The following is a 12280-nucleotide window of genomic DNA, read 5'->3' on the forward strand; positions in this document are numbered from 1 at the left end:
CGATTAATTACCAATACAAATACCCAAATTAGATGTGTATAAAAGACAGACTTGATATTTGAATGAACGTAACGTGTTATGTGCCTACCAAACAAAAAAAAAAAAAAAAAAAAAAAAAAACCAATTATCAAATACCCCAAATATTATCGTTGTGATTTGATTTGATTGCATTGAAATTGAATCGTTGCTGAATCATGGTCTCGACAAAGTCTCGATTGTTCTTTACCGTTCGCAGGTTATCGCAGTGATATCCATACTATTCATAGTCCTGTCTACCATAGCCCTGACGTTGAACACCCTACCACAACTACAACACATTGACAACGGTACACCACAGGATAATCCGCAATTGGCAATGGTTGAGGCCGTGTGTATCACGTGGTTCACTCTAGAGTACATACTTAGGTTTAGCGCCTCGCCGGACAAGTGGAAGTTCTTTAAGGGCGGCCTTAACATAATCGATCTATTGGCAATACTCCCATACTTTGTTTCGTTATTTCTATTGGAAACGAATAAGAATGCAACGGACCAGTTCCAGGATGTGCGTCGGGTGGTGCAGGTCTTTCGCATCATGCGCATCCTGCGAATCCTTAAGCTGGCCCGTCACTCAACGGGCCTGCAGTCGTTAGGCTTTACGCTGCGTAACTCGTATAAGGAACTCGGTCTACTAATGCTGTTCCTGGCCATGGGCGTTCTCATATTTTCTTCGCTGGCATATTTTGCCGAAAAGGATGAAAAGGATACAAAATTCGTTTCAATACCGGAAACATTTTGGTGGGCGGGTATTACAATGACAACTGTTGGCTACGGGGACATCTATCCCACAACTGCACTGGGAAAGGTTATTGGTACTGTGTGTTGCATATGCGGTGTTCTGGTAATCGCTTTGCCTATTCCCATCATCGTTAACAATTTTGCTGAATTTTATAAGAATCAGATGCGCCGCGAAAAGGCCCTCAAGCGGCGCGAGGCACTCGATCGTGCCAAGCGCGAGGGCAGCATTGTCTCCTTCCATCATATCAATCTGAAAGATGCCTTCGCCAAGTCCATGGATCTCATCGATGTGATTGTCGACACAGGTAAGATCTAATTTGGTTTGCCCATATACCCATCTACCTAACTATATATCTAAGAATGTGGCTTGCTTACGTTTCTAAAACTAAAACTAAACTAGCCGACTCAAGGGATCTGCTTCAGCGATCCCACGCCTCATATGATATGCTTAGTATCCACCTAAATGTAGTGAATACACAGAAAAATATATGATTTATAAAGCTAATTTTTATTTTTAGAGCTCTGGCTTAACAGAAAAAATATAATTAAGTGATATTGAAATTTATTCTTATCATGTTTGAAAGCAAATATGATAAACTCAAATTGTTTATCTATATATTGAATGATTTTAAATCATAAAACATATGTGATCTTCTGAAATACTAAATTGTAAATTTATTATAAAAATTGAATTTAAAAATAAACTTCAAAGTAATAATTTTCATTATAAGCTTGTTATGTTTGTTTTTATTATGATTGAATGCAAATATGATAAACTCAAATTTCTTAATCTTTATAAATAATAAACTTTATAATAAATAATATAAAATAATAAATAATATATTTTCTGTGTACATCCACCATAAAATCCTATAAATCCCCCTTTCTTTAAACTTTTCTTACTCTTGTGTAGTTTTGTGCCTTCGCTGTCTAAGTAATCGTTTTTATATCATTTGTATACTTTTGGCATGTACTTTGGTTCTTGGCTTTTTTCACTATCAGTTCGTATTGGTTTAACTTTTTATTCGGTAACAAGTTGTAACTAAAATACAGCCTAGAGGCGTGTAAATAGCAATTAGCAGAGATGGGACGAAAGTCCTGCAACTGCTGAGCCGTAAGATGATAGAAATTGTTGAACCTTTGATTATTCCGAGCTCAGACTTACGTTCGATTGATCAATTGTAAACTAGTTAAGCGATTTGCGTTACTCTTAAGTTCTGTAGCTAAGACCCACCCCTACAAATACAGAAAAAACACACACAATAATGGTCAATTAGGCAAATGCTTTTGTACTTAGCGCATTAAACGGGAAATTAGTGGGGTTTTCACTTGTAAAAAGCACACACACACACCCCCGGAAAACCCCCTTAAATCGACACCTCTGCTGTACAAAATAAAGCCCGCGCGCCTAGAAGTAGGCAATGGAATCGCACGGCCCTTTAAAGCCGGCCAAAAGCCACCATTGAAAACCCTTATTCCCTTTTGCCCTGCTGCCCTACCGAAACCCCCCTCTCAACCCTCCGACTTGTGTGTTTTATTTTAGGCAAGCAAACAAATGTCGTACATCCGAAGGGTAAGAGACAAAGCACCCCCAATATAGGCAGGCAGACCCTCGATGTGCAAAGCGCCCCAGGTGACTACATTGCGTATACGTAGCCTAGTCCACTCTTTGCCATTCTACAACAACAACAAATAGTATTATACTCTATTAAATGCCGTAGCCTTTGACAATCGCTTTTGAATAGCCCCTAGACACACGGATACGAAACACAGTTACACACAAACACTCTCACACGCGCCAACTATAGGCACACACACTATTGTACTATATATACTATATATGAACTATATTTACTAGCACACTCTCTCTCTCCCTCCCTCTTTAGAGTTTTCTCTTTTTCGCTTAGTACATCCTGGTATATATTTAATAAGTTATAGTAAGGATATATCTTAGTTCAGGGAGAGTATCCACACGGCTTTAGCTTTATTCTAGCTTTTGCCAAGTGAAGGACAAAAAGTTGCAGCTGCCCTGGGTGTAGAGAAATTACTAAGACATTGACAAAATTTCTAATATTTGGAATAACAAATTAAAGCTCTTCCAATAAACACTAAAAATGCTTTTAAAATAATATTAATATAAATAGGAAATGTTTCATATTAGACTCTAGTAATATCAAAAATGTTGAAAATATGTATATATATTATAATATATGTATATATATTATATATATTTATAAACAATTTCAGAAATTTTCTATTTTTCGTTTTGACAGCTTGATTACTGGGCATAAGATTTATAAAATTAATATAAAGTCATTCCCATACAATTTCGAACAATAACAAAACCCAGTTTCTATTAATAGTTACATTTCAAACATTAGTTCTGACTTTGTAGAATTACAAATATATCGTAGTTACGAAAATACTATTAAAAAATAATCATAGTATGTTATGAGCAAATAATTGAAAATTAAAAAAGGAATACCCCAAAGAGACATCTAAAAATATATCCCAACAAATCTCGCCCCACACAGCTGCAATCCGAATCCAAAGTATATATATAAAGTCCCTCGAATCGTCCTGTATATATAGCCAAGGGTCTAGTGATTAGCTAGGCAATTGCTGTTGCAATTTATTGCGTTGTTCGGTTTTAGTTTGCCTTCAGTTAAATTGAGTTTGCCTAATTGCTGACTTCAGTTGGACATTTGCCCAGAATTGCGAATTATGATGATGACATTTTGCTACTCATTGCTTGATTCTTGTTTTGATTCCGCCACAGCCATAGCAAATTTGAATGCTCAACATAGAGTTTACCATTTCGAACTTAATTAAAAAGTCAAAAAGAAAAAAACAATAAAATTATTATAAATACAACTAACATTTTTAGAAAATTTTCAAGTGCTGATTACATACAATTATAAAAAAAAAATAAACCAACACAAATACATATAAAACCATATGATGTATATGCTCATTCTCTTAGCCAAATGTAGTTGTAATTTAGCGAATCGAAATCGTTTTGGGGTATATACATATATGCCATATGCCTAGCAATACTAGTCTCCAAAATATCTACCTACAACGTGTTCTTTTTCTCTGCTCTTCTTTTTCTACTTTCCGCTCACGACATTCCTTTGAATTTTCCAAACATTTCGAAACCAAAAACATTTTACACACACACATGAAAACAAATTTTGAAAAATTGCAAAAAAACAAAAATATTTACATACACTGAATAAAAAAAAAACCTTAATTAAATTAAATGCGGCTGATTTTAACATAGGCGAGAAAAACACGTTGATTGAGGCGCCGCCACCGCCCTCTTTTGGCACGCCACGTCGTCGAGCGCTTTCAGCGAGAATCCAGGAGCTGAATCGCAGTTTGCTGGAGGAGCGGGATGCCCAGCAGCAGAACAGTTCCAGTGACAACGAAGACAGCCGCTAGGAAAACGCCCCAAGAAATCGCTGACAAACCGCTGCAACCACAGCAGCAACAACCCAACCCAAAAACAGAAACCACAACCTACAACAATCTACATTAAGGGAAGCTAGCTAAGGGAATGACAGGCGATTGTTATTATGTATATGTAAATTAGTCGAAAACAAATGCAATTTGTTACAAACACACTCACACACACACATACACGAATCAATCACACACACACACACTCAAGAATCCTAGACTTAAGCAAAAGTACTTCCAAAAAACCAACAAACCAAACCAAAACAAAACAAACAAAAAATGAATAAAATTTGGTTTAGCAGTTATCCGAAATGCGTAGGCTTGCTTTGAAGCTTCGAATCAATCAGAAATCAAATGAATTGTGTACTTCCATTTTTGATTTATTTTCCAATTGAATGTTGTGATTAAATGTAACTGCTTTTAGGCTCCCTCATACCCACACACAAACTCATACAGACATGCTGTCACACTCACACACACACACACGCTGCTGCTAAATACCCGTATATATGCATTGCGCATACGCCACGTTTACATTAGTTTTTCCTTTATTTAAAGAGTTAAATGCAGAAAAGTGAAAATAAATAGTATATTATTTAAGGAAGCCACAGAAATCACTTAGGTTTTGAATCTATTTTAAAAGGACTTTTAAAGTATGCAACAATATAATTAAAATTTTCAAGTCCTTTAAGATTATATCTTTATTGCATACTTTTGAACACCTTTTGCAGTGATTTCACAACCCTAGTGGTTTGTTTTGATTGCATTTATCTCTGTTATATTTAGTTTCTTCTGTATTGAATAAAACTAAAAAAATATATTATATTTTTTATTTGTTGGTCTTTATTTCACCTAACTTTTACCCACTTTATATATTTGTAAAGTGTGCAAGAGCTAGATGCAAAGAAAAAACAAATGGCGTATGCTTCATCCGTACTATCGTATATTGAAAGTTTTGCTAATGTCCATCAGCACTTGAAAATAAATCTAAAAAAAATTCAAAGCCATAAACGAAATGGAGATCCGCTCAAATTTGCTGATGTTCGCCTCAGTTTTGTTGTAACTTAGTTTCGATAACCGATTGCCTGCCCAGTTCATGCTTTATCCATTTGGTTCCAACGCGAGCAAAACTTTCAAGTACCCAAATGTGATTTGCACTAGTCGTGGGTGTGGCAGCATGTGTGTGAGCGAAATCTTCCAGGAATCGCCATATTCCTCCCATGTATCCCAATCCAGAATATATGCTAACACAACACGCCATTCGAGAGAGAGCCGAACTCTGAAAATACAATCCGCGTAAGCACAATTTTGATTTAGTCTAAATCTTAGCAATTAACTAGGCCTAACCTCTATGTAAAACTCCAAGAAGGCATTTATCGAGCGCACTAGTCAAAAGAATTCCCTCCATGGACATGAAAAAGCACTTCAAGTGGTCGCCATGAGGTAAAAACCAAAACCAAATCGAAATCGAAAAACCCAAGAAGAGATGTGAAAAAAAAAAACCAGAAAAAAACGAAACAAACAACAACAGAGCAAGCCTTATTTATGAAATTAGTTGTTGTAGCTGTGAAAGGGTAAGCTTAGTTTTAGTTTTCAATTTAGAGAGCGCATCAGCGATATATAGCGTGCATTAGGTATACCAATGAAATATACTCGTTCCAAAATGTAGTGACAAGAGAACTTAGCAAAAACGATGGCAATACGTTCCTAAAAACGCATAAAGCACAATGGAAAACAAAAAAAAATTGCCTTATTTAAAGCGAATTGCTCCTAGTTTGCAGCCATATATAAAAATACTTTAAGATAGAACAGGCCGATCACAACCAAAGATGAAGTTTTGTTAAATTGTAAGCCCAACAAGTTATACCGATATAAATAAGCGAGCTGAGCGGTTCAAAAGAACCAAATTATTTACAAGTTATAGAACATACAGATTTTGAAAACCTTTTTTAGTGTGTGATATTTGAACAATTTACCTATGATTTGCCTTGAGTTTCCACATAGTTCAAACATTTCTATCATTGAGCTCGAAGAAGCTAGAGTCCTGAGAAAAGATATAGAAAATAAACAACCTTTACGTGCCTTTTACTTAATATTTTTCCATTTCCTCCTGTTTTCCTTACTTATATATGTGTGTGTGTCCTCGAACTTGCGTTTCCACATTATTAACGCTTCCGTTCCAAAATTAAATCCTATCTAAAGCGCTGCATGCTCTAATCCTATAAACTAATCTATAGAAACTGTGTACGCTCTCTTTATGCTCAAGCCATGTATGATCGAACAAGAACATATAGTGAATATGAATATGAATACTCACTCGTACTCGTGCTCGTAATCGTACACTCGTACTAACCCATATGAATAACTGTGTACTGTACTCGTACTTTTGTGTGCTACTGTTAAAGCCGTAAACAACTTTGTGTGTCTGTGAAATTAGCAATAAAACCAAAACCCAACTGCGCTGTATTATTTCATTGTACCAGCTAATCCAATATCTATACCAGTGCAAGTGCAAATATTTGGTGTTTAAAGCTTGACCTGAGTTTGAGTTCAAGCCTTGAATGCAGACAGGGCAAGGTTAAACGGGGAATATTTAACTCGCAATTCATTCTGACGCACCAGGAGCCGCTTTCCTCCAAGCCATTTCACTCATTTGCATTTTGTTTCTGTTTCGGGACAATGAAACAAGATTACACACCTGAACATGTATGGCGTAGATAACCATGAATCGGAATTTTGTCTATTTGCGGATAAAAACTAAGAGAATAATGTTTCGCACATTTGTTTTGCCGCGTCCATTTAAGCACTTGACACTTCAAACACTCACAAAAGTTACTTAGTTTCAAAAAGTGTTTTTAATTAAATTTGATATACAATTTATATTTTTCAGAAAAAACAGTTATACATTTTTAAAGAAGCAAATCTTCCAATTTCTGTCCAACACATTCCTTTTAAAAATGATTATACTGTAAATAAATTAATTTTTCATTAAAAATCTTATATTGTCTATAAAACAAAAAATTGGTTAAATTAATGAAATTATAATTCAGCATTCATTTAAATCTATAAAACTATTACCTCAACTAAATTACAATAGCAAAATATTGGTTACAGTTGAGTTTTAGAACACATTAACTAAAAAATAAAATTATTTCTCCGCAGGACTTACTTTTCCATTTCCATATAGTACCAACTATTTTCAATATAAATCTAACCACTAGTTTAATTAGACTACTAACTCTTTGACTTAACATAACCAACTATATATTAGAGCTCTTATAGTATTTACCAGCCATTAGCATCACCAGTTAACTAAATGTTGTTCTAATCCATTTAATCCCACTCAAGAGTAAGCCCTTAACTTAACCCAGAACTATAGACGTCGTTCTTCAATGTTGTTCTCACTGTATTTTCACTAAACTTAACTTAACTTAGCCCCCAAAGTTTTTGTGGTCGCCGTCGTCATCGTCGTCGTAACAATTATTAACCAATAATATAGCGAAAAATAAAAAAAAACATTCATGAAACTCATTTTTCTTTCTTTTTTCCCCTCTTTTGATTTGAAACGAAAAAAAAAACAAAACAAAAATAAAACACCTTCATTTGCGCTCCGAACAAACCTCAAACAAATCCAAAAAATCCGCTCTAACTCATTAAAAACTATATATACGAAATATATGACCCTGTATATATATGCCACCACTGGCTAAACAAATGCGAAACGAAACTGGCGACAAAATGCATTCATGGCTTCTTTGCGTAAAACCGAAAAATAAAAAAAAAATAAAAATTGATCGTGAATTTGAACACATAACCCGATAACCCAAAAAAAAACACCCACCCACACTGAAACACACACCATACCAACAAGCAGAGAAACGCGAAAGTCACACACGATCACTCAAAAATTGGCACCGTTTAACCCACGCGCTCCGCCGATCGCCCACAGGCCACAATCTCTCGCAAACGGACGGGAACAGCACCGAGGGCGAGTCCACCAGCGGACGCAATCCGGCCACCACCGGCACCGGCTGCTACAAGAACTACGACCACGTAGCCAACCTGCGCAACTCCAATCTGCACCACGTAAGTCCAGCCCCTGCCTGAACCGAAGGATACAGCGGGTTCCCCTCTTTTGAAATTTTAAGAAACAGGAGGTCCGGATTTTACTGGGTTCCATGTTCCATTGGGTTCTATTGGGATAGATAGTACTGGAATATGTCCTCAAACTTAAAGACTTATAAAAAAAGAAGAAAAGTTATGGACTTAGAACTGCCGGCCTCTGGTCACTTTTCTGCAAAGCTATTTTTTGGTTATTAATTTAGACGATAATTCGTAAGAATAACAATTCATAATTTTAAAACAATATTTAAATGCAGGTTTTTGGAGGGTAAAGCTGTCAGATTTCAAAGACATACCACATTGAAATCGGATGGCGGAAAGAAAAGTTATGGATTTAATTCTGCAGGTTTTTGGTCACTTTTCTGAGAAGACGATTTTTTCGGGAATTTTGAAAGGGGTAACATCGTTAAAATTGCAAAAAATCGACCCGAATTTACAAATCAAGTTTTGAATGCAGTTTTTTAGAAAACAAAACACCAAGACACTTAAGATATACCACTTCGAAATCGCATACTTAACAGAAAAGTTATAGACTTTAGACTGCCGGCCTTTGGTCACATTTCTGCATAGCTATTTTTTGGTTTTAAAACAAAATTTAAATGCAGGTTTTTAGAGGGTTAAGCCATAAGACTTTAAAGACATACCACTTTGAAAACGGATGGCGTAAAGAAAAGTTATGGAATTAATTCTGCAGGTTTTTGGTCACTTTTCTGAGAAGACGATTTTTTCGGGAATGTTGAAAGGGGTAAAAATTGCAAAAAATCGACCCGAATTTACAAATCAACTTTTAAATGCAGTTTTTAAGAAAACAAAGCACTAAGACATTTAAGATTTAACACTTTGAAATCGGATACTTAACAGAAAAGTTATAGACTTTAGATTGCCGGCCTTTGGTCACATTTCTGCATAGCTATATTTCGGTTATTAATTTAGACGATAAATCGTAAAAATAACAATTCATAATTTTAAAACAAAATTTAAATGCAGGTTTTTGGAGGGTTAAACCATAAGACTTTAAAGACATACCACTTTGAAAACGGATGGCGTAAAGAAAAGTTATGGAATTAATTCTGCAGGTTTTTGGTCACTTTTCTGAGAAGACGATTTTTTCGGGAATGTTGAAAGGGGTAAAAATTGCAAAAAATCGACCCGAATTTACAAATCAACTTTTAAATGCAGTTTTTAAGAAAACAAAGCACTAAGACATTTAAGATTTAACACTTTAAAATCGGATACTTAACAGAAAAGTTATAGACTTTAGACTGCCGGCCTTTGGTCACATTTCTGCATAGCTATATTTCGGTTATTAATTTAGACGATAAATCGTAAAAATAACAATTCATAATTTTAAAACCAAATTTAAATGCAGGTTCTTAGAGGGCTAAGCTGTAAGACTATTAAGACATACCACTTTGAAATCGGATGGCGGAAAGAAAAGTTATGGATTTAATTCTGCAGGTTTTTGGTCACTTTTCTGAGAAAACGATTGTTTCCGGAGTTTTGAATGGGGTAACATCGTTAAAATTGCATAAAATCGACCCGAATTTACAAATCAACTTTTAAATGCAGTTTTTAAGAAAACTAAGCACCAAGACCATAAAGATATACCACTTCGAAATCGGATACTTAACAGAAAAGTTATAGACCTTAGACTGCCGGCCTTTGGTCTCTTTTCTGCATAGCTATTTTTCGGTTATTAATTTAGACGATAAATCGTAAGAATAACAATTCATGATTTTAAAACCAAATTTAAATGCAGGTTTTTAGAGGGCTAAGCTGTAAGACTATTAAGACATACCACTTTGAAATCGGATGGCGGAAAGAAAAGTTATGGATTTAATTCTGCAGGTTTTTGGTCACTTTTCTGAGAAAACGATAGTTTCCGGAATTTTGAATGGGGTAACATCGTTAAAATTGCATAAAATCGACCCGAATTTACAAATCAACTTTTAAATGCAGTTATTTAGAAAACAAAGCACTAAGACATTTAAGATTTAACACTTTGAAATCGGATACTTAACAGAAAAGTTATAGACTTAAGACTGCCGGCCTTTGGTCACATTTCTGCATAGCTATTTTTCGGTTATTAATTTAGACGATAAATCGTAAAAATAACAACTCATAATTTTAAAACCAAATTCAAATGCAGGTTTTTGGTGGTTCAAGCTGTAAGACTTTAAAGACATACCACTTTGAAATCGGATGACGGAAAGCAAAGTTATTGATTTAATTCTGCAGGTTTTTGGTCACTTTTCTGAGAAGACGATTTTTTCGGGAATTTTGAAAGGGGTAACATCATTAAAATTGCAAAAAAAACGACCCGAATTTACAAATCAAGTTTTAAATGCAGTTTTTTAGAAAACAAAACACCAAGACACTTAAGATATACCACTTCGAAATCGGATACTTAACAGAAAAGTTCTAGACTTTAGACTGCCGGCCTTTGGACACATTTCTGCACAGCTTTTTTCGGTTATTAATTTAGACGATAAATCGTAAAAATAACAATTCATAATTTAAAATGCAGGTTTTTAGAGGGTTAAGCCATAAGACTTTAAAGACATACCACTTTGAAAACGGATGGCGTAAAGAAAAGTTATGGAATTAATTCTGCAGGTTTTTGGTCACTTTTCTGAGAAGACGATTTTTTCGGGAATGTTGAAAGGGGTAAAAATTGCAAAAAATCGACCCGAATTTACAAATCAACTTTTAAATGCAGTTTTTAAGAAAACAAAGCACTAAGACATTTAAGATTTAACACTTTGAAATCGGATACTTAACAGAAAAGTTATAGACTTTAGACTGCCGGCCTTTGGTCACATTTCTGCATAGCTATATTTCGGTTATTAATTTAGACGATAAATCGTAAAAATAACAATTCATAATTTTAAAACAAAATTTAAATGCAGGTTTTTGGAGGTTCTTAGAGGGCTAAGCTGTAAGACTATTAAGACATACCACTTTGAAATCGGATGGCGGAAAGAAAAGTTATGGATTTAATTCTGCAGGTTTTTGGTCACTTTTCTGAGAAAACGATTGTTTCCGGAATTTTGAATGGGGTAACATCGTTAAAATTGCATAAAATCGACCCGAATTTACAAATCAACTTTTAAATGAAGTTTTTTAGAAAACAAAGCACTAAGACATTTAAGATTTAACACTTTGAAATCGGATACTTAACAGAAAAGTTATAGACTTTAGACTGCCGGCCTTTGGTCACATTTCTGCATAGCTATTTTTCGGTTATTAATTTAGACGATAAATCGTAAAAATAACAACTCATAATTTTAAAACCAAATTTAAATGCAGGTTTTTGGTGGTTCAAGCTGTAAGACTTTAAAGACATACCACTTTGAAATCGGATGGCGGACAGAAAAGATATGGATTTAATTCTGCAGGTTTTTAGTCACTTTTCTAAGAAGACGATTTTTTCGGGAATTTTGAAAGGGGTAACATCATTAAAATTGCAAAAAATCGACCCGAATTTACAAATCAAGTTTTAAATGCAGTTTTTTAGAAAACAAAACACCAAGACACTTAAGATATACCACTTCGAAATCGCATACTTAACAGAAAAGTTATAGACTTTAGACTGCCGGCCTTTGGTCACATTTCTGCATAGCTATTTTTTGGTTATTAATTTAGACGATAAATCGTAAAAATAACAATTCATAATTTTAAAACAAAATTTAAATGCAGTTTTTGGACACTTAAGATATACCACTTCGAAATCGGATACTTAACAGAAAAGTTCTAGACTTTAGACTGCCGGCCTTTGGACACATTTCTGCACAGCTTTTTTCGGTTATTAATTTAGACGATAAATCGTAAAAATAACAATTCATAATTTTAAAACAAAATTTAAATGCAGGTTTTTAGAGGGTTAAGCCATAAGACTTTAAAGACATACCACTTTGAAAAC

The 12280-nt window shown here is 34.6% G+C and overlaps 1 protein-coding gene across 21 annotated transcripts in view; it reads left to right on the forward strand.

The window, feature by feature from the left end:
* The window catches only part of LOC128259570 (potassium voltage-gated channel protein Shab), a 75386-nt gene that overhangs the window by 43097 nt on the left and 20009 nt on the right, over positions 1 to 12280 (forward strand). For 13 of the 21 annotated variants that reach the window (XR_008268061.1, XM_052992058.1, XM_052992056.1 and 10 more), the window contains exons 5-6: positions 236 to 1079; positions 8111 to 8322. Coding sequence is in view for 20 of the 21 variants with exons in the window: in XM_052992058.1 (XP_052848018.1) it covers positions 236 to 1079; positions 8111 to 8322 (1056 nt within the window). In the remaining variant the exon portion in view is untranslated. Of the gene's footprint in view, positions 1 to 235; positions 1080 to 2317; positions 2408 to 4057; positions 4896 to 8110; positions 8323 to 12280 lie in introns of those variants that run through there. The other 8 variants (XM_052992064.1, XM_052992065.1, XM_052992068.1 and 5 more) reach the window with 5 other exon arrangements.

Source organism: Drosophila gunungcola (genome assembly GCF_025200985.1).
Source record: "Drosophila gunungcola strain Sukarami chromosome 3L unlocalized genomic scaffold, Dgunungcola_SK_2 000005F, whole genome shotgun sequence".
NCBI lineage: Eukaryota > Metazoa > Arthropoda > Insecta > Diptera > Drosophilidae > Drosophila > Drosophila gunungcola.